Source organism: Dermacentor silvarum, chromosome 9 (genome assembly GCF_013339745.2).
Source record: "Dermacentor silvarum isolate Dsil-2018 chromosome 9, BIME_Dsil_1.4, whole genome shotgun sequence".
In the NCBI taxonomy this organism is placed as follows: Eukaryota; Metazoa; Arthropoda; class Arachnida; order Ixodida; family Ixodidae; genus Dermacentor; species Dermacentor silvarum.
Window position 1 is genome coordinate 95609218 of NC_051162.1, and position 23510 is coordinate 95632727.

The window sequence follows — 23510 nt, forward strand, 5'->3', positions numbered from 1 at the left end:
ATTCCGTGCGGGTTTCAACACTGTGTTTCGTCTTACGGCGCCTTCAAGAAACCTGGTTGCGAATTCTTGCACAAAATTAACACAATGGAAGCGAGATCGCAAGGTGATCTCGAGGATCAGCGGGGATTAACATGTATGTAGTATTAGCATGTACTCTCGCGATGGAAAGAAACGCGAACAGCGAGCGCGTGGCCGCAGCATAACTGAAGATATAGTGCGCTCGTCATCACAATTGACAGGCGCGCATGTGCCGGTTTGATTGCGCTGTGCGATGATGCACTGTTAATACCGTTTGTGCTGTCATCATTACTGCGCCGTCACCTTCTCTCGTTTTCAAATTAAAGAGAAGAAGAATAGAAACAAAAAATATCTCAGTACAGAGGGTGCATCATCGCACAGCGCAATCAAACCGGACATGCGCGCCTGTCAATGGTAGAGTGTACTAGACAATGGTCGAGTGGGCCGAACGGCGCTCTGCCGCTGAGGCGCCGCGTGTGGAAAAATAGTGCGAGGGCTCTGCGAGCGAACTGGATTGGGGCGGAGACGCGCTCCGCGGCATATTCAACGTACTTTCGCTGCGGGCGCCGAGGCCGATTGCGCATAGTACGCTCTTAAAATAGCGCTTTATGTCAACTGCAAATTTATGTTTACACCATTTTGCCAAACATATATATTTGAGGCATAGATTATACAACGCGACGTCTTCAATATTGCTGTCGTTGTCAAGCGCGTCGTCTGCTAGCGAGCGCGCGTTCGCTATGCGGACGCTGGCGCACGCCCAGTTTTTCTCGCAGAACCTCTGTGCAGTACATTTTTTAATGTTTGAGTTGCTTTGGTGCGCCCATGACTCTTGACGGCCGGTACCAAATGTAGTTTAGCCAGGTGAACTGCTGTTTGTACCACTGTCCTCTAAAAGTAACTGGTATCTCCGCACCATGAAGGCTACGTAAGTAAATTTCATTATTCATATCGTGTCATTTTACACGCGCTTCTTGTTGGTGGATATTGATCACGGACAATGATCGAAGAAAACAATAGTAGAGTGAAATAAACCAGGTTTATTAAATGTGTGGCGCGAAGAATGACCTGTATCAAACGGTACATATATATATATATATATATATATATATATATATATATATATATAGTATATGTGTGTGTGTGTGTGTGTGTGTGTGTGTGTGTGTGTGTGTGTGTGTGTGTGTGTGTGTGTGTGTGTGTGTGTGTGTGTGTGTGTGTGTGTGTGTGTGTGTGTGTGTGTGTGTGCGAGTGGTATTATTATACTATACGACGCCTAATAGTCATTTTCGTTCGAATGTAACGCAAAATAGCACTATTGAAATCTCAAAGGTGATTGACTACATGCAAGTGAGGACTGTTATTCGGAATGATTTTGCTGCCGGAGAGTCGTGGCTGTTGCGCAGAGGCGCAGTTCATGAGAGAACTAACGGACGGCTGTTAAAAAGTCCTGATTAACAAGTTCCTAGCTCTCATTCAATATAAACGCCCCGTTTCGGGGCAGCCTGTAAATCTGCTAACTTGACTCAGATAAGAATTTTTGACAGTCTCACCATGTTTGCAACCCATTAAAACTGAGTGCCCCATGGGGTACCACACTTACTCGTATCTTCTTCAACGAACGCAACAGATCTGCACGTATCTCTACGTGTATGTGAGACATGCCGTTCCTTTAATTGTTTCATTATAGTCGTTATGATAGTGCACCGGATAATTGAACGCAGCCGTGTATAATATACAAGCTGCAGAGTTGAGCGGTCATACATTTGGGAGCGGCATTACATTTACGCATGAAATATAGGATAAGCGTAACATGTTTTTCTCGGAAATCAGACTCGAGAATAATTTATGTTGTTTACACCCCCAGAAATAAGCCGAAGGACGCAGCCACCTGCTTTCTTCTTTTTATTTTTTTAATATAAGCAAATTCTTGGGTTTTGCGTGGCAAAACCACGATATGATTATGAGGCACCCGGTTTAGTTTTTGCCACCTGGGGTTCTTTAACGCGCACCTAAATAGAAGTGCACGAGTCCTTTTCCATTTCGTTCCCATCGAATTCCACGACCTGGATTGACCCCGCGAGCTCCAGAATTAGCAGCGCAACGCCGTATCCACGATATAGGCACTAATTAGGCTACCGCGCAGGCTTTTTTTCTTTCTTTTTTGAAGTATCGACTGGAAAAAATAAATTCCACGTACGGCTTACGGCCAAAGATTAGCATACAGAATGGCTAACTAAAACCGTTTTCGGCGCTCGAGGTCCGACTGCAATAAATGACCCCGTACCAATTACTCCGAATTCTGTTACGCGAGAAAGGCGGAAACTTGAATGGAATGTTGCACTGCAGTTTACTCCTTTTTTTTTTTTTTTTTTTTTAATCTAGCTATACCAATGCTTCCCGTAAATCTAAGTACAAGGCGCCGGATGGGGCAGGTATGCTTTACTTGTTTGAAGCGGCAATTTCAGGAAGGTTACATATGCATTGCTTCGTCTGCGTTTCGCAAGACCTACTGATAGAAAACTATAAGCGCAACAATACACACGAGATATACATGTTGCTTGAAGAACGAGAAAAATATTTTTTCTCCAAAGGGAACCGTACAATAACATAGTAGAATGAAAGCTGACACTGCCGCCGCAATGCACGCGCAATCACCGAGCGGCATTAGAAAATCATAAAAAATAAATAAAGTAGAGAAAGGAAAGGAATTTATTCTGAAGGCATAAATACATGTCATATGCAATCATGAACCCAATTTGATCGGTCTGAACGCAAATACCAGCGCGCGAAGTAGTACGAATGACCCTGTCGAGCAGTATCGCTGGATGGATGGATGGATGGATGGATGAGGCTGAACCCTTTAAACCGGGCGGTGGCATACGCCACCTTTACGCCAGCAGTTTCCAACGGCGCGACCATAGAGTTTCTAAATAAAAAAACATGAAACTCTATGGGCGCGACCTTGATGCGGCCCAATCCACTTCGACCGCAGCGCCGCCCCAGTATTTTTCCACGTCGGGCGCCTCACTGCAAAGCATGCGCCGCTCCAGCCGCTCGTCCCACTCGACCATATTCTAGTACACTCTAATGGTGATGACTGGACAGCGCGCACTATACCTTCACTAGAGCATGCACTAGAGTGTACTAGAATATCACACTACCTTCACTTCCGCTGTTCGCGTTTCTTTCCATCGCGATAGGCGATAGTATGTACCACGGTCCCAGCAGCAGTTACCATGGAGGATGCAGTTACTATGCGCCGCAAGCCACAAGCAGATTTGATTATAAAAAAGCAAGAATCACGCAAAAGAGTAATTTTATTGTTTTAGAGATGTACTAAACACACTACTTTTTTAAAGATGCAGACACACTTGCCTAATATGACCTATTTTTGGCAGTCCACAATGTGCACTACATCATAAATACTGGTACACCTCCGCGAGTATGCGTAGATGTCAAGGGTGAGATTTAGTTTTGCAATTCGAAAACCTCCATGTCGAAAACAAATGCCATGTGCTCGCGTGTGTGCTGAAATGGACACTCCTACTTCTCCGAAAGCTGTCACATTTTCTCCTGTTTCAGGTACGGGCGCTTGTGTTTACTTCCTGCCACTACACTTTTTCGATGCAAGTGTTAACGAAACAAGCAAAAGCGGGAGTTGATTTATCAGACATATGTGTGGGCGTTTCGCGTGCAGATCGCAGCAGTACCAGCTCTGCCAAGGGCAACTTGACCGGTATCGCTCGAAAGATAAAGGACAGCTGCGCTGACATTTACAACTTGTCGCAGAGATGGGACACCCTCCGAGCCAACGGCGCCGTACTGCTCAATAGGATAGCCGGCACGAAGCTGAAAAGGCAAGTGTGCGCGCGGGCCTGCAGCGCTCGGCCGGTCACGTGTGAACAAAACGAAGATCCGCGCCTCTGTTTCACATGGTGTGATTTCGCGCTTACGAATTCGCAGATGCGCCAAAATGCACCGTCGGCCCTTGTGTGCGTGCGATTTTTCCGATGATCGCAGGCGCTGCACTTGTTATTGTGGCTTCCTCTGCTCAAGTGGCACTTTACCGACTGTAGAGGATGGGCCAAGAATTGCGCATTTAGCAGAAAATAAGTTCAGAAGATAAAGATTGTTGGGAAAGACGTGTTCAAAGTAACGCAGTCACGGGAGTGAATCGAAAAATGCTTTAAAAAATAGAAAACAGTTACTGTTTTGTTTTCATGAGCAAAAAAGAAAAAAAAAAAAAAAAAACACTATGCATGCAGAACTAACCCACATGTTGGACTCTATGTGAAACAAAGCTTTAGTGAAGTGCACAATTGTGTTTGACTTCAGTCTTCATCCTGTGCAGGACTTTAGTCTTCATCCTTCATCTTCATTACTGTGATCTCATGCAATTTTTATGTTTTTGCACTACATCCTTCGCAAGCTATGCTGAAATATTTGCAAGCACCAAATCAGGCGGCTGGAGAGCATGAGACGTATAAGCAGTGATGTCACTAGTACAAAGGCAATGTATGGTGCTTGTCGAGGGAAGGATCGCAATGACAGTTGTGCGCACGGAGAAGAATGACGCATATCTAGCTACATTTCAGGATTCTGTACCTGTTGTGTCAGAGTGGAACACACCACCATTCTGGAGGATGGGCCAAGATTGGACACGCTCCCAGTAGCACGTAGTGAATGGCTAAATCAGAGAAAATCATGACAATGAAATAATTCATTGACTATAATTCACTATTCCACAAAGAGTTCCAACTGTGTACTTTAGATATATTTATCAGCTGACCCTATATGTATATGTTTTATGCAAGAATTTGTGTTAATTCACTAGCACTACTTTGTTGGCCAGCATACAGTGGTTATATAGGTTTGTTTGCTGGTCTTGCATTCAGTGCACATATAACCTTTGTATATATGTATATGTTGTAATGAAGATAAATATGCACCTAGGCTCGCGCGCTCGGACTGTGGGCGCAGACAGAGAGAAGAGGAGGCAGAGGTAAACAGGCGTTCTGGCGGACGGCCGATTGTCTGCTTCTCTTCATTACAATGGCGCAGTCGACGAAAGCCCAGTCTTAAGGCGCTTCAGCCTTAAGCACCGTACTGCGTAGGCCTTGCGTCCTCCTTTATCTCTCGCCGCTGTAGCTGCACCCGGGAACGTTTTGGCAGGTCGCCTCACCACCTGCCCCGCTGTAGACCCAGAATGCGAGCCATTTTTACCACCATGGGTCTCGAACTCTGCGTCGACTTCCAACACCGTACCATCGCTTCCAGAGACCAAGACCACTTTCGGTCCACAGCAGTCAGTGAAACAGCTCCCAAACACATCAACGTGGGGGCGCATGGTGGCGCCGGCGCTACCACTCCAGGCATCCGACCTGTCCACGGATCGTAGCAGGGACATGCTTCCTGACTCGTCGGAGCCACATCGTTGCCCCGCAGTCATTGGCCAAATTCGCGGCCATTCACAGCGCACTGAGGGAAGCCTGGCCGAAGGTCATCATCATCAAAGACCTTCCTGCACACGAAAGACGTGCAAGGCATCGAAAGAGACGCGCAAAAGGCCAGTTGCGCAATGCTCGCAGTTTTTCGTCAAGCACGGCTGATTCGAGTGCAACGCCAAGCCTAGATCGTTTCGCGGCAACGTTGCGAAGAAGCACGTGACGGCCGAGCAGAGCGGCTGCTCATTGTGCACGATCTCCTGCCCTGCGTGCCCAATTGCAACAGGATAATCGTCGACGAGACATGCAACCCGATCGCAACACTCGGTGCCGACCCCCAGAGATTCTGGTTGCGCACAGGACGGCTTTTCTTGGTCTTCCAACATCAGCGTGCCCTCACAATCACTTGAGTTATGTTCGGCAGCGTGGCCGAGTGTAACGAAGAGAAATATGCACCTAGCCTCGTGCCCTCGGAGAGTGGGCGCGGACAGAGAGAAGAAGAGGCAGAAGTAAACAGGCGTTCTGGCGGATGGCCTGCTTCTCTTCATTACAATGTATATGTATGTATATATATATATATATACGTGGGATAACTGCTCGCAACACGGTAGTTTCATTAAATGCATGTCTGTAGGGTTAATGTTTTACTGGTCACCATGACAGTACGATTTTTGCATCGCCTGTATGACATGCTGCGGACGTGCACTGTGCTTCTTGCAGCTGCGATTTATGCAAATGATAACTTCGCATTGTCGTTCATGGTGGCTGCAATTTTTGCATTGAACTCAGTGGAAGACTGAACTGGAAAATTGAAAGCGAAGTTTTTCTTTGTCAACCCTACTGGCTGCTGCTGGGTCAGTCGCAATCTCGGCAGATATATTTATAAATACATGTATATATCAATATATAAAACTTCGCTTTCAGACTTCCAGTTAGGCCTTCGGCTGAGTTCTCACATTGCGAAAATTGCAGCTGCCAGAAGCACAGCGCAAGTTCCGGCATGCGATACAGGTGGTGTAAAAAATCCTACTGTCGTGGTGACCAGTAAAACAATAACCCTGTTGACATGAATTTCATGAAACTGTACCATGTTTCGAGCAGCTATCCCACCATAGTAATTTTCAGCAGTGAAAATCGCTGTTGTCTTGGTAATGGTGTGCTTTAGAATTTTAGCACTGTATGTTCTGCAAGGTGCCTGAGTGCGTTTGTAACTCGCATAGTGGATAGTTGTGGATCACATTACAAATCTTTAAAGTACTCTCTAAAACGCGCTGTTGTACTGAGGGCTCTTGGGAACAAAGCAGTCTATGCACATTCTTATAAAAGAGCACTCAGAGATGATTCATGAGTGTGGGTGTCACGTGGTCCCCGCTGCTGAATTAATTACATTAGTAACTTGGTTCATCAAATCCCAACCCTTTTTTATGTTTATGTATCTTATCCGTTGATTGGCCATAATGTTTGAAGTGTGGCTTTATGTTCTTACATGAGTATGTTTATGTCTGTATTGCATGTGGAATTAATGTGGTGGCCCTGACTGTTCTCGTATATTTGTCGTACAGCCTGCAGGCTAAAGAGGATGAAGCTCCACACGACGCAGAAGCCAGCGATGAGAAGCTCTTAGAGCTTTGTTCATTGCTCCTTGATGTGTGGACTGAGATGGTAAAAGTGGATTCCCTCAGTCACTTTCATAATGTGCAGTCGACCGATTCTTTAACAGTAACGGGCGAGCGTCGACTGGCTGGCCAGCATGCGCCTTCTAACGACGCGAAGCGACGAGATCAGCAAGATCCGGCCAGTCGACGCTTGCGCGGTGCTGTTAAAGAATCGGCCCCCTGTACATAACGGTAGGCCTGCCATGTATATTCATACCCGTCAACTTGTACAATTTTATTGTAAACTTATTTTTAGAGCTCGTTCACAATTGGCGTATTGACACCGATAATTTTATGATTTTTCTATTTGTCTCTATCTTGGGGCAAAAGTTATTTCGAAAGAACAAAAATACAATCGCTGACCGATTTTTCGTGGAGTCGTTATTGCGACAGGCAGATTATTCGGGCCTAACCATGCAGGAGAGACACCAACTTGCTGGGCAGATGGATAACAGCAGCCGAGATTTCAGTTCCTAGTTTGCAAATATTTCATGAATAATCTCATCAACATTTCTCTTTGTCTGTCGTGCAGATCTTTCTTGCTACAACTATAGAGAAGAATGTTCACAGCTAATGTATAGACCAATGTTTTGAGAATTTTTTAGTAAACAGTCATGTCTTGAGTATTCAAACCTTTTCTTGGTATTTTTAACCAAATGTTAGCATTTTTTTGTTGGCTTCGACTGTAATATATTTCAAGTTTCAAAGTTTGCAAGTGTATATATTTTTTATAATATGTACCAGGTGTTTTCAGAAAGGCTTACATTGGTATTAAACACAGTGCAGCAAAGATTGAGGAACACTTTTTTTGGAGGGGGGGGTTCCACGTGTCTGTGCGAGTGATTTATTTGGATGAAATAGGAAATGTTGGGAACTGTTGTGTCACCGGCTTCTCCACAAACGATAAATCTTTTGGTAACATAAACATATCATCTGCAATGGCAGACATTCAAACACATGTGTTAATCACTGGATAGATTACCTGTCTGGCCAAGCCGTCTTTTCCTTTTATCTACAATTGTTTGTGGGTTCCAAGGGCAAAAAGTGGTCATAGGCCACTTGAAAATGGCTGCGACGCCACTTGCTAATTAAGAATGTTAAAAAGTGCAAACTGTACATGGACCAAAAAGGCATATACACACACACACACACGAGCTACTTCCAACAATTAATTTTTGCGATCGTATTGCTACTATTAGGCAAATCAACGATTGCCTGAATGATTGGTTGCGAGAGCACTCTTAGAATGTAAAAAACTTTGCTGGTGGGTTTCTTGTAATGCACTGCAAGACGTGGCTGTCAGCCATTGTTTGACACCTGCACAATTGTTGGCCAAAGTAAGAAACAGCTTACAAGAGAGATTATCGGAGCAGAAGGTATAGAAAAGCTGGGTGAAATGCGTGTAAGCATGCCGTCTATCTTGCTAACAGCAAAATAATTTGATTATCTGGGCGAGCCAACCCGGATTACTTAGAACGGATAGGTTGTCAAGCCTTTGTGTACTTCTTCAGCTCTGCACATTGATTTGCTAAAGTTACATTGCTGTCGGTTGTGTATAAAGTAGCTACATAAAGAATAAATTGTTGGAAGTAGCACATGTATGTATATGCATATGTGCCTTTTTCGTCCATGTCCAGTTCGCACCTTTCAACGTTCTTATGGATTACCAATGTGCCTGAAATGCCACTCTGGTTGCTAATTAACTTTTGCTTTAGACATTTACTCGAGTGACATTTCCCAATCGACTTTTTTATTAACAAGATTAGGGGGACTGTTGTAGGTGCAACATTGAAACTAGCTGGTATGCCGAGTATACCAATTTCCTGCAAATTCTTAGTCCAAACTGTAGGCTACTAGTTTTTAGAAATACATGATAAAAATGTGTGGCGAAATGCATTGATGTACCACTTTATATTTTGCTAGACTTCAGTAAAAAATAAATGGAGTTTGAAAAAATTGCAACTGGAACTAATACCCAACTCCAGACAGACAACAGATTTTTTTTGCAGCTAGTGGTTTCACAACTGTAAAAGTTCAGTCGCGAAAAAAGAAGGCACATCAATATTGTACAAGTTTCATTTGCCTTCAGTTATCCTCAAGGAATATTTTTCACGGACGGTTGCAGTGCAGCATGAGGCGCTTGGATAAAAAAAAAATGTGTTGCAACTTTCAGGAGCAGCAAGTCACCAAGATGACTGCGATTGTCAACAACTTGTCAGCCGTGGTGGACCTCCACAACACCTCGTCTTCACTGCGTGTCGAAGAAGTTCCATTCACCACGTGGCCAGTCGAACGTTTCTGTAAGCCACCGCTGATGAAAGTAGCATCTGCCAATTTCGTAAACTTGCGTGGTTGAAGTCTTTTTTTTGACAGCCTGTGGGATAACCTTGATGCACGTTGCGAGACCTAATGAGCCTTCTTATTCTGTGCTCGTTCATACAAGCAAGCTGCAAGCATTTTAACCAGAGGCAGCGCTCTGAAGGATACAGAGTGCAGACAACAGGTGCAGATGCATCTACCGTCTGTTTAAAAGAAATAGTTAAAACAGATTATTTTCAAAATTGTTTCCAGTGGTAGTCTTTGCGTGCTCTGCATTGGATGATGTACTGAAATCACGTGCCATTGTCGGCGACGTTTCAGGCAGCGCATCTGATGTAAAGGTGCTTATGCATGGGACCTTGGTCCTGGCTGGAAGGGCATGCAGGCTTTCGTTTGAAATTGCAGTGGTTTTTGCACCGTCCCATCGTTGGGTACAAGATGCACGCGCGGTGCTTGTTTGTTTGCAATGCCTAAACCTGGTGAGGGGTCCTTTAAGAAAAACCTTCACTCAACCAGCCTGAAGACCGCTCGTACTATTTCGTACAATAAAAGTTTTCTATACTACTACTTCAGCAGCTCCTGTATAAATACATTGGAACAGATGGAATCGTCATTGTGCTCTGCATCCACTGCACCGATTCGATGAGGTTTGTTGCATTTAAAAGAAAGTTAAAATCTGCCCACTGGAGGAAGTAGATTTTTAATTTAGACTACCAGCATTTTCTTTTCTTAATTCTTGGAAATAAAAAAATTTTGAAAATTGAAGTATTAAGTTCGCAACTTTGTAACTCGGCAATAGGAAATATCACAATTCCGTCAACTGCATCTACTGAGAAATACGACGCAGACAAAATTAATGCAATTAACGCTCTGTAATGTACCACTAATTTGCGAGTTGCGCTTTTTCAAAGACCTCGTAAACATTTAACAATTTCATATTTCATGCAAGCCATAAACTCCTATATCAAATATTTCCGCTTCAGATCCTTTAACTGATAGAATGTGCACAACTGCGATAGTTATCTGTTTTGGTGCAGAATTATAGATTTGTAAACTTCATGCTTCTGTTTTTCTTTTTGTTTTTCAAACTTCGCTATTTTTAGCAATTTTTAAAAAATTATTCCAGGTCCCAAGTCTTTTTTTGCTTTGATTCTTGAATCCTTTGCTTCCTACAGTTGGTAGAACTCAGCTTTTTTTTTAAATGCAATGAAATTTATTCACATTAGTTCCGCCATTGTCCAGTGAGAGCATTTCTGCATTTGACATGTATTTTGATACATTTAATCCTTTTGCTGACACAGCTTCTCTGAGAAATTCACGAACTTTGGTATTGAACTAGTCCTCTTCGTGTTTTTTTCTTTTGCAGATGATACGGCTTGTGAGATTGCTGCAGCATTTGCAAAGGAGTTGGGCGTTAAGAAATGCGTCGTGGAAGAAGTCGCCATGCAGGGTGACGAGAAGACCTTGTCGTTTTACGTGACAGTGTGGACTTACCAGGCCTACATAGACGCGGAAACTGAATTGTCCCTCGAAGCAATGGTGCGCGAAGTTGGCCTTAAGTGAGCACACCTCATAATTGGGCATTTGTGTGTGACCTGTGAGCATGTTTACTTCGCGAAATCACTACAATGGTGGACTTTTACCAGTGGCGACATTGTTCGGAGTACATACTTGCGGAGACATTTCTGTGGCAACAAAGGGAGAGCTACAGAGGCGGAGTTCATGCACATGTTTTACTGCACCAGATAGTCCGACAGAGTTTGACAGCGCTCTTTGTTTCGGTTTTTCGGAGCAGACACTGCATCATTGTAGCTTGTGACTTGCGCCAGTTCAACATTTGCGAGGATGTGAAAGAGTACAGAAAAAAAAATTGAAATATAACACTGAGGAGTGTATTTTGTGTGTTACTTTAATACAAGAAAGGGAAAAATTGTCATCCACCCAAACGCAACACAAAACTACTAACATCCTTTAACTTCGTGCTACATTTGCGTGGATGACAATTTTTCCATTTCATGATACTTCCTTGAGGGATTGCGTAGAACTGATCTGCCATATTTTAATACAAGCGCTGTAGTAAATAAGATGTACATGCTTTATGTCCCCAGCCTAAACAAACATGAATGAAACTGTGGGACTATTTCCTAGAGTGTTATCATGCTGTTTCTAGAGCAGCAGCCATGGTCAGGAAAGTCCGGGAGAGTTTGTAAAGAAAGTATTCCTTTAAAGGTACACTGGAAAGCACCAGAGCACCCTAAATAATGTACTAGTGTAATACTGGCTAAATAATGTACCAAAATACTTGTTTATATGAATCAGCTTTATCTACACCAGAGGAGAATGTGCCACAACGTTTTGACACACCGGCTCACTTTGTTCCTGTGATCACTGTGGCTGCTACGTGCGGGCACGGCCAGAAGAAACCATGCACAGCACTTCTGCTTGCTTTCTACCGCACAAGCGGTCTTTGTCGACACGGCTCAACATGTGACAGTACGCGTATACATAAGCACCATATATGTATAGCCATCTGTACTACCACTGTATATGTGCTCGTTGCCGGCACTTTTCTCTACGGGATTAAGCAATGAAACAACAAACACTACCTAAATATCCCCACTGCAACAAATACATGCATCATTTCTTAAACAAACTGAACCCATTTCCTTGACTCTTCCTTCTATTTTAAATCGGATAGCTTTATTTAGTTCTTGATGTCCCGAAACTGATGACACAAGATACAGCATTTGAGGACAACTTTACCATCAAATAAATTACCTTACAAGTGTTTTCGAACTACTATACTTGCTAAGTGTGATCCTTTCATGTGAAAGAAGTATGTGGCATTTCTAAAACTTCGAAGAAACGTATTGCTACTTCTGTAAACTGGCACAGTTCCTGCCTGTTCATCGGGGGATAGAAAGGCTACGGAGAAAGATACATAAAGAGTTGAAGACATCACAAAGACAGAAGCAAAATGACACCAAAAAATACATCACACCAGCTCAAAATATAATGCAGTGTGTCACTTGAAACTATTTATTGGGTACTGTACAAATGAAGCGAGATATCTCGATGACTTCTGGTTACTTTATACTCTTCACCTTCTTGACTTCCTTGTATATGCTGTACTTCTGGACTGGAATAAGAGAAATATTGAGACTGTTGAGCATGCTTTGCTGTTTAAACACATCTTCGATTGCAGATTAATGCTAGAATAGCTTGTTTACACAACCTTCTACTTGGACACACGTGCCAACGTGCATGGCCAACCCCACAATGATGCACAACTGCAAATGGTGCAGAACACACGACAACCAAGATGACCAGATACACAGCCGCATTACACATTGGAACCAACTCGCCTATTTCTGTACGTGCTAGTTGATTCCAACTTGCACCTGCAAGTTTCCCAATTTCATCAACCTGCCTAATTTTCTGCCGTCCTCAACTGCGCTTCTCTTCCCTAGGCATCCATTCTGCAAATCTAACGGTCCACTGGTCATCTGCCCTACGTATTACATGGCCTGCCCAGCTCCTTTTTTTTTTTTTTGTCTCTTAATGTCAACTGAGAATGTACACTTTTCATAATCCTGGGCTGTATAAGCACTGGAGTGCAGCACAGGCACTCGGTACAGCATTTAAATTTTAAGCAAAACGCAATAAACAAGACACCAAAAATGAATATTGCATAGATTGTGAATGTTAATAATTTTTACAATAACCTATACTGTGTTGCTTAGCTTGTTTGGAGAAACGAAACATAAAAGATCTGTCTTGAACAATTCCACTACTTTTCAAGCTTCATCACAGGCCAAAGCTGTGCCTTGCCTACATTGCAATGACGACCTTTACATCCAAAGTGGTAGATAAGCATGGAATTGGGTGAAAAGAATCAATTGCATTATACTGCTGCAGTGCACATGCATGAACCAAGAAATTAATTTAAATCTGTTCCAAGATTCCGGTCCATCATCAGCCTATTTTATATGTTCACTACAGGACCGAAGACCTCTCCCAGCAATATCCAAATGCCCCTGTATTGCACCAGCTGAACCAATCTCATGCCTGTAAATTTCCTAATTTCATCACATCCCAATTCTCTGCCATCCTCAATTGTGCTTCTCTTTTCTTGGCACCCATTTTTGTAACTAGACGTTTCACTCCACGTACTTCGCTGCGCTGTCGTTTTTCATCTGCGATGCTTTTTGGAAAACCACTACTTCACATATTACAGCTACAAGCTTGCGAGTGTAAGGTTACATAGAATCCCATATTTGCGTGCCTTTGTGCTTCCAGCATATGACATAAGGTTGTGAGCGCAAGCGATATGCTATGGAGGCTGATAGCAGAGATTTGCCACTCTGCTCGTTCAATGGTAAGCAGTTTCATATCTGCAACGTAATAACTGCCACATTTTTTCAACACAAAATAAGACATTGTTACATCAAATTACATGACGCGTACCTATATCTTTCATTTCATATGCGACCTACTATATTTTGACCACAAATGCAAGCAGTTTTCTAGTCCTATGTAGTGAGTGTTGCTTGCCTGTGTAGACAAGCTTTGAGCTCTGTTTAATGAATGTAGGTGGCACAAGCACCTAGAGCTGCATTTAGGAGGGGGACGCTCAAGCATATAAAGGAGTGTGAGCTACACTCTTATACGTTGAACTTCTTGCTGCTAGCTTACATACCTGCTACGTGAAAAGCCGAAACTTGTGCTACAACTTATACTACATTTGGGTCCTGCATATTGTGGCTTCGATACAACGGTACAGCTCTCATTATACGCATTTCGTTGTATCCGATATTCGTTATATCGACGAGGTTCCGCTACATCCTACAAGTTGGAGGGGGTCACCCGAGCGACACAATTCACACATCAGAACCGTAACTTGGCCTTCAACTAAAACTTCGCCACAGCGTGTCCTATTGGCGCAAGTTGCTGCACAGGCGTGGCGATGTTCAAAGACTGTCGCTTACTGTAGGGGTCAAACCTCCAGAGCTCGAGCTTGTCGTCCAGGCGCGCGCGTAACTGGACGAACTTGTGCTTCGAGACTATGCTCTCCAAGAGCACCAGGATGAACCTACAAAGCAAACAAGCCACAACAGGCGATGCTGGTTTCAGTATTCTCAGTTCTTTCTGGCCTGTGCGCCAGTGATCGTCCAAAATCGCAGCGAAAGAGATGGGGTGCAACTTACTTGGACTTAGCTTTGGCCATATTGCTTAAGCACTGACGCACTTAAAGCTCCTTGAGATGTGCGAAGCCGCAGACGACAGAGCGAAGGTGAACGCTCAAACCACAGTTTTAAAACGCAGGTAGATCTCGGATCTAACCGCGGAACTCATCAACACCGCTGCATGGAGGCCATGTTGGCCATGTGAGTTCGACGAGTTGATTCGGCCTCGTCTACGGAACTGAAAGGCAGTGGTATAGGTTCGCGTTCAAACCTTTCTGTGGATTCTAGCGAAATTCTCGGATAATTAAAAAAAAAGCTTCTCGTATTATGTTAATTTGTGCGAGGTACAGGAAGCTCGTATCTCTTGCGTTTAGTCTTGTTTCTAACGCCACCAAACACGTATTAGCCGCGGAACTTCCGGTAGCTACTGAGCATCAGAACTTGCCGCGTTACTAGTGCAAAAGTTGTATGTTTAGAGATTGTCGCGTCACCTATGGGTTTTGAAACAAACTAACATTGCATTAAGTTGTAACAATTACGTGCTAATTTGTGTTTTTTTCATAGGGAACGCACCCGTCTGCTACTCGCCGTTCGTGCTCAAAAATTGTGAAGCGGTAAATGGCCCGAGGTTCCGCCACTACGAAGCTCGACCAACTTAGGTGCATACGGACTTCCGGCTGCAGTTACGGGTCCGTGCTTTGTTTGTGTGCTGGCTGTTGGTGGTGGCGAGATCGCTCGCTCGGGCTGTGCTTATTTGTGGTGTATCCCTGTGCGCTCTGTGGCGTGCTGTGTTGGACTCGCTCGCAGAGCCAGTGCGGGGGCCCGCAGGACCGCTTCGTGTCTCAGTTGCACCAAGCCGTCGGTTCGCGGGCCTGTCACGAATAGGCACCGTTAGACCCCCAGGCGAGAGCTATAAAGGAGAGCCCGATAGCTGCGAGACGACCGTGAACTACGAGCAGCCTCCGTCCGCCATGTGTGACTAACGCCAGCACCCCCAGCCAGTCTAGGTAGCTCGCTCTCTTCTCCACCTGGCGCCTTAGGGGTTGTACTTGGTGCCAACACGCATTTGCGGAACCCCTTTGATTTTCTCCCGTCCAGAGTCGAAGCGGGGATTTGGATGTAGGCCCGTTTAGGCCAGTGTTTTCGCTTTGATCGGGTCGAGTACGGTGCAGCGGTCGTAAATGCCGAGCACGTCGGTTTGTGCGCAGTTGGATCCGCCCCGTCTCTGAAGGCGAAGCGGCGTGCGCGCTGGGGAAATACCGTATTAAACCGCTTGGAATCGGCCAGCTGTTAGGTTAAAGCGACCCATCTTTTTCTCTCTCACGCTTCGCAGGAATCCGAAGCGGCCGCTGGGTATGGCACTTGGATCTCCGCAGGACAGCAGCAGCCCAGCGTGCAACGCGAGTGCCGTGACGTCACCGCCGACGGGCAGCCTCCACCAGCTGACTGCTGTTGTCCTCGACGTTGACTCGGGCTGCAGCGTACGGTCGTTGTGGCCTGTTGGGCGTCAGTGCTAGCGACGACGAACCTCGCTTCTTGCTCGTCCGGCTGGTGTTCCAGCTCGCTTGGGTCCGGGGTTGGGGTCTTGAACGTTTCTCCTGCGCCGTGTGCGCGTGTGTGCGCGCGCTGCGTCGTGGTTTCGCATAGGGCACTGCGCTGCCCAGCGGACGGGCCCGTTTTCGAGATCGCGTCGTCGTCCCGAAAGTTGCGTGTCTCTTGCTCGAGCGCGCCTGTGTGTGTGTGTGTGTGTGTGTGTGGTCTCGGCTTGCCGAACGTCGCCGTGCTCGTACTTGGAAGGGGCTGCCGAGACTGACGCAAATCGGAGTTGAGGGAAGCGTGCAGGCAGCGTGAGAGTCGAGGTTGAGAGGAAAAAAAAAAAAAAAAAGTCCTCAACGAGCCAACGAGAAGCGGTCGAGGCGAGGAGGACGATAGAGAAAGAGAGTTCTTGGGCAAATTTCGACGTGCGCTTTCTCAACGAAGCGCTTTTTTTTTTGCTCGCTTAGCGTTTCCGCGCCCGTCGGGGGGAAGGGGGTCGCAGGACCCGGGGCGTGGGTCGGAGGCGTTGGCGAGCGAAAGCAACAAACGGAGCCAAAAAGGGAGAGCAAACAAACAAAAAGACGGGTGCCTCCTCGCACAGGCAAAAGCAACCAAACAACGAAAACACTTTCACCAAAACAAAGGGGCAAGCCCGTTCAGCGAGCATCAAGGCTGGCATCGTGCGCGAAGACGCAGGAGGACGGCGAAGGATCGTCTCCGCCGCGCAAGAAGCAGCGGGTTGCGCCGGCAGTGATGCAAGCGACGAACGGCTGCTACACTCTGCAAAATGGAGACGAGACCAGCGCGTCCTCAACCGTGGCCGACAAGGCGGCCACCGTCGCCTCGGCCACCACCGTCAACAAGAGCATCATCGGCTCGCGCACCGAGCAGGACATCATCCGCCTCATCGGCCAACACCTCCGAGGGCTCGGGCTCAAGTGAGTGCTCAAATATCCGCACGCGCGCTCAGATCCACTTCGGCCTGGCCACCCATCGCGCGCGCCAGTCCGTTTTCTTTTTTCGGAAGGGTGTCGAACCCGATACCATTTCTGCCCCGGAAGTGCCCGTGGTCGTAGCTCGGCCAGTGTACCATGAAGTGTTCCGGTATTCCCCCGAGTCGTCGATCTGTGATCAATGCACAAAGGCGCGATTAATCCGTGCTCTAGGTCAAGATATTCCCTCATCTGAAGCCGTGGAAACTTATTTGAATGGTGTTGAAAAACGTTCATTGTTGGCAGTGGGTAGTAAGCGTCGGTCAGCTGTGTCGGGCAGTACCTGTTCCACACGGTTGATGCTTTAAAGCGCGTCGTAACCGTTGTAACAGTAGTTGCGACATAGAAAACACTCTTTCTACCCGTGGGATATTCTCCTAACGTTTCGGAGCCTGCGTTGAATGTAACCTCCTTCGGAACAGGTGTACGCTATTTAAGCGACGAACCGTGAAAAAACACCTGGCGCAGATTGCCACTTTGCATTGTGCGTCGGTAACGTCGAGCATTGATCCAAAATCGCACAGTCACGCGCCAGTCGTACGCAAGGTGTAGTCGGTTAGCGCGCCGTCACAGTTTCCACGGCGGAAAAAAATAAAAAGTCTTGGGACATGTGTAGTAGTACATGCATAGCAATGCGTAGTTATGTCGCGGCAGTTCGGGACGATATGGTAACCACAGTTAAACGCGGCAGCGCGCTCCTTCGTTGGCTGTGCGCTCGATTGCCAGGCGCTCATTTCGCGAGCATCACTGCAGACAGCTGCTGTTGCGTATATTTTTTTCCCCCCCGATTTGTGAAATAGCGCGACGATAACACGTGCGGTTTCCGTATGACTGACGTACGGTCAGTATCGCGCGAACTGTTGGGCAGGTGTTCGCCATTCGCGCTGGTGGATCGTTCGTTGCAGACGGGCGCGCCGTTAGGTTAAACAAACGATCGACACCTTATCGTCCGAGCGTCGACTTTGCGTTACATATTAGTTTTTCGCGTAGTAGCTGAATTTGGCGTTCCTGATTTTCTTCGTTGTAAACTTTGCAATCGGCAGTGGTTGAGCGTAGGCCAGTGTTTACAGTGTACTGCCCGCGCTCTTACGATAAGTTTGCCGATGGCAGTGTTGCAGTAGATAAGAAGCCGGCTATAGTGCGGACGCGTGATAAAGTGATAAAACGCCGTCTGCTTTGTCATAGTACGTGGCGCGAGCTCTTTCATCAGGAGCGGATATCCGGAAATGAGCAGGGCGACGCGGGGGTTAAAAAAAGAATGCAAGGGAGCACATTGGCCTTGTGATGTTGCCCTCGAACGTTGCTGATAAAGGCGCCAAGGTGCGCATGAGCCGCTGATGGGTGCCTCGCGGGAACAGTCTGTTGAATGTGGAACTGTTTGTAGGAAACTAAAGGTCGTTAGTATATATTTTAATTGGAATTTGCCGCTTCTGTTAAAGCATGAGAAAAATTAGGGAGTTTTAAACTAAAAACCAGCACACGCAGGCATTGGGTTCTTGTTTGCGATAGCGCGCCCTAACTTAGGGACCTCTACTTCTAGGAATCTGTCTTTAGGGGGTTATCTAAAGCTTCATAGTACTCCAGCTCCCATTGCAGTGTTCTTGTGTGCCCTTTTTGGGTTCCTTAATTTATGTCAATTTGATAGGATCTCCAACTTTGAGTGCCTTATATCTAAAGCTTTTTCAGTTGCAAAAGTTAGCAGAGTTCAGTTTGAATCAAAATGGTCAGTGTTCAACATCTACATGGCATGATGTCAGAAGGTACTCAGTCGTTGTGTGAATTTGAAGTTGTGTGGAAGTATCACAGATTTTGTGCAGAAAGGGGGGGTAACTGCAAGGGATGAAATCAAAATGGTTATGAAATCCGAAGGTACTTTCCCATAAATACTGCAGTGACTGTCTGCAAAACTTCAATGACTCTTATTCTTTCGGGTTCGTTACTGTCATTAATATATCTCTGCTTGTCACTGCAAAATTATTACATTGTGTTCAAGTACACAAGCTTTAGTTTCATGGTTGGTAAATACCATGGCTTCTTATCTCTGATGATGACATTGTCTCAACAAAGCATCTTGAGTGTATAAACAGCGATTCTGAGCTAATAAATTAAGCAGGCAGTGGAGCTGGGTTGTGCTATCTAGACACGGGAAATAAAGCTGGCAGACTCGTATGTTAACAGTTGCAAGAAATGCTGGAGAAATCTTTAGATAGCCTAGCCCCCCCCCCCCCCCCCCATACAAAAAAAAAAAAAAGATATACATACATACTGATAAAAGTACCTGTATCCTTTGAAATGTAAAGGTGAAAACACTCTGCTCTGGGAGCACCATTTCAATGGTAGTGAATGACCTGTGTCATCGAGAGGTGAGATTAAACACTAGTAATCATGGCACAGCTCGTCTTTTCTACAAAGGCTAGGAGGCATTGAAGATAAGGATAGCATAAGGGAGTAATTTTTTTATTAATGGTTTCATTCATAGATAGTAGTTATCAAGCAGGTTACAACCATAATTCATTGCACAGCTTGCCAGTTTGGGCTTTTTTAAGGTCTTTATTCGGCGATTACCCCCTCTGCGCATGTGCATTATAGCATCTCCATTCACACAATGCTCTGCGGTCAGTGTGCTCCACTATTTGACTGTTTAGAAACAAACGAAATTGGCACTTGTCGATCTTGGTTTAGTACTTTAGCAGTTCAGGGTCATAATCGCTACACCTTGGTGTGAGGAAATTTCTAAAAGTTTGTCGGTTAATTGCAGTCTTTATACTGTTAAATAGTCCGGGTGCTCAAGAATGCAAAAAAAAAAAAAAAACATTTTTCAGGAAGCATGGAGAGTGGTGCTATGCAGTTTTCTCAAACATTCATAAACAAAAATTTTTTAATGAGAAATTGGTGGAATAGTTACTTTTGTCACCGACAGGTGGCGCTTCAGCTACTTCAGGAGTAGGCAGGGGTGAAATTCAAATCAAGGCAGGGGTGAAATTTCACCCACCACAAAGTACAAAATATGTTAATAGTCATGGCTAGCTGGCGTATGCCACCGCCCGGTTTAAAGGGTTCAGTCCTCATCCATCCATCCATCCATCCAGTATGCCGCCACTAAGGTCCCTATAAAAGTTACAAGGGGGGATAATGTTCACACAGAACATGAAATTCTGTGTGGATTTTATGACAGCCAATCAATCAATCAATCAATCAATGTTTGAAGTCAATTTGATGCCAACACAGTTTGAGACAAACTGTCAGTTTGATGCCAGCACAGTTGGCAAAATACATGAAAATAATGGAGCCAATGTTCCCCAGTGTTCTAATAGTAGTTGCACTAGTGATAATATTTATTTGCAATCTAATTGTACTGTACATGGCAATGAGACCAACCAATAAAAACTGTCACAATAGTCAACATTCTGATGAAGATGCAAGCCATTGGAATACCACACTATCAGTGAATGACAGATTTGTCTACAATACATGCCAGTTAAAACATCTTGTGAAGATTGGCGAGGATCTTCAACACTAGCGAGTGCAGAGATGAATAAGAATGGCACATGAAGTCTGAATCTTGAAGGATTACTTCAGCTATTACCATATGTGAGCCACCCGAGGCGACTTTTGGATATTGCAGCCACTAGGAAAGTTACAGACACCTGCTGCTTCCTCAAGCCCACTGCTACGACTGACATAGATTTCAGAGATTGCATTGTAGACTCTGCAGTGCTGCCAGCTCACGCATTGCTGTTAAAACGAAGATTTCTTTGCGAACCCTCTCGTACTCTGCTTACTGTGGCTACTGCTGCTGCTGTACAGTCAAACCTCGATAAACGAACTTTGATTTAACGAAATTCGCGATGTAACAAACTATTTTTATTTCCCCATCTTAGTTCTACTGAATTAATGAAACCTCGATATAACGAAATTCTCGATATAACAAAGTTTTCCGCTGCAAGTGCAACTTCGTTATGTCGAGGTTTGACTGTATTGATGAATACTTCACACACGAAATAGCACTCGGTATAACGTATCAGTTTATATACAGTATAGACCACTTATAACGTAACCGCTTATAGTGCAGGACTGGATATAGTATGGTCTTTTCAGACTCCCGTTAATTTTCCCATAGCACTCCATGTATATGCATACCGCTTACAGTGCAGCCGCATGAGACGAAATACCGGTTATAATGCGGCTTCTGCGGGAAAATCTCGCCTACAAGGTCGGTAGCGAGCACACTTCTCAACGAGGTGCACCCACCGATGGGAGAGGAGATCAACGAGGGCGATGCGGAGGAGGAGCATGAGTCCAAGGGTGATAAAATCGTCGCCGCGCGCCGTATCTGCGAGTGAAAGCGCGCAGGGGACGGCGCCTTCACAGAGAGCGAACGCACAGCGGAGAGCAAACGCGAGTTTCATCGCGCGAAAGGCCGTGAGGGTATGGGATAGAGGGAGGGAGGGAGGGGGGGGGGGACGCTGTGCTGCGGCACCAAATGCGTATCTTGCAACCGGGCGCAAGGGGAACTGGCGACGTTATCTCTCACGCGAAAGGAGCAAAGCGGCAAGGCAGCGCAGGAGGGAGGGAAGGATAGGGGGGGGGTTCTACTCAGCCAGCAAATGCGTTCGCGCCTGTGCCGGCTGTCGGTGTTGTCGCGCGCACCGTATCTTGAAGGCGATCTCCACACGGCTCTGACTTTTGTATGTGCTGTGCTTACGCCGCTCAGTTTCTGTTGAAGCGATAGACCACACGAACCTTCGCTGGCTACGGCGGCCGCGTTTCGTTTCCCCACGCCCGTGTTATGACAGTGGTTGTCTGCGGTCATCGAGTCTATTCATGTTTGCTTGTGCGCGTTGGCACCACGCTTGTTAATTCAGTTAGTAAGAGCGAATGTGTCAAGTTTATGTAGCCGATAAAACTACTATCCCTACTCCTTATAGCTCTCTACTAATTGGCTATCGCAATTGATGCTTCCCCTTTTGAGCAAAACTGAAACTTAAAAAAAAAATTACTACTTTGTCTGCTTCATGCAAAGATCGTGGGTACTTAGACATTAACCTTTCAACGTTCGTAAATTTAAACTATTGCAAAACTCCCAGTTGCATGCTTCGATTCTCGGATACGCGCGGCTGCTTGGTCTACATGTTTTGCATACGTGCAGGGCTTGAAAATCGTTGTTTTGGTTATAGTGCGGTACCGCTTATAGTGCAGATATTCCCGACTCCGGCGACTTACGTTATAAGCGGTCGACACTGTATAGGCATCTGTACTATCCCTACAGCTGTGCCCATGCGTGGCTCGGTTCTATATGAAATTACGCAGTTAAACAACGCAGTACCTAAATATCCTCACTGCAATGACTACACGGCCCCAAGTGCATCGTTTCTTTATTGAAATGAAGCTTGCCGTGCAGTCTTTCTTGGCGTTTGGCACGTGTGCTCGGTTGGTTTCTCGCCAATGAAAGTGGGGCAATTCTGGAGATAGTGCAACAGTAAACTGGGCTGATAGTGGCGGTGATGCAATGAAAACTTGACCGAGACAGTGTAATCCGCACCTGCCGTGGTGGCATAGTGGCCTTGGTGTTGCACTGATAGGCCTGAGGGTGCGAGATCAAATCTCCACCATGGCGGCTGCAATCTAGAATTGCACATTTGTGGAAGTTGTACTGAAATTTTTTCTAGCAAAAATAAGTGCATGAACGGGACATAGACATAAGGGACAATGACTGTTTATCCGCAGTTGGCTCTTATAGAGACACAAAATACAGGCGTGATATAAAGCATTAGAACTACAGAAAAAAAGAGGGGAAAGAGTCCCACGTAAGTGCAACATTGATTAGCAAGCAATTCAGGGTACGCAGCACGGAGTTGTCAAGAAAGCTAACTCTTTATCAATAAGTGAAATAAAACTCGTAACTAATCACTTGTGTTGTCGTCCTTTATTATATGTCCCATTACCATTCATTATTTTTTTCTTTGCCATGACGCCTTAGCAATTCGCTGAGTTGACGCTCCTTCTGAAATGTGTTAATTAAAGATTAGTGGAGATAATTGGGGCTGGCTGCTCAGGTTCAGTGCTTGTGATGTTCGATATTCCTGGTGAAGGAGACTGGAAAAGGAGAAGGCACTGTTAAATCTGTATTTCAATAGATTACAGGCCTATCACTTGAGCGACAAATAGGAGTACATCTTCTCATATAATTGCCATAAATAATTTATTTCCCGCTCCTAACCTCCTCATGCTTTTCTAGTTTATCCACCACAGTTGTTTGTTGGCTGTAGTATTCTGCTGCTAAGCACGAGGTCGCGGGTTTGAATCCCGGCTGCGATAGCAGCATTTCAATGGGGACAGAAAGCAGCAATAGTGCTT

At 45.4% G+C, this 23510-nt stretch overlaps 2 protein-coding genes across 10 annotated transcripts in view; both read left to right on the forward strand.

Annotated features, from left to right (window-relative positions):
- The window catches only part of LOC119463750 (cyclin-dependent kinase 2-interacting protein), a 29143-nt gene extending 17817 nt beyond the window's left edge, over positions 1-11326 (forward strand). Inside the window, exons 2-6 of one of the 7 annotated variants that reach the window (XM_049656685.1) lie at positions 3580-3603; positions 3719-3878; positions 7028-7127; positions 9294-9420; positions 10806-11326. In XM_049656685.1, coding sequence (XP_049512642.1) covers positions 3580-3603; positions 3719-3878; positions 7028-7127; positions 9294-9420; positions 10806-11002 — 608 coding nt within the window. In that variant the 3' untranslated portion in view covers positions 11003-11326. Of the gene's footprint in view, positions 1-6; positions 134-3450; positions 3604-3718; positions 3879-7027; positions 7128-9293; positions 9421-10805 lie in introns of those variants that run through there. The other 6 variants (XM_049656690.1, XM_049656684.1, XM_049656686.1 and 3 more) reach the window with 6 other exon arrangements.
- A 3916-nt stretch (positions 11327-15242) lies between these two features.
- The window catches only part of LOC119463394 (WD repeat-containing protein 26), a 46144-nt gene continuing 37876 nt past the window's right edge, over positions 15243-23510 (forward strand). Inside the window, exons 1-2 of one of the 3 annotated variants that reach the window (XM_037724237.2) lie at positions 15243-15632; positions 15959-17099. In XM_037724237.2, coding sequence (XP_037580165.1) covers positions 16915-17099 — 185 coding nt within the window. In that variant the 5' untranslated portion in view covers positions 15243-15632; positions 15959-16914. Of the gene's footprint in view, positions 17100-23510 lie in introns of all 3 variants that reach the window. The other 2 variants (XM_037724239.2, XM_049656680.1) reach the window with 2 other exon arrangements.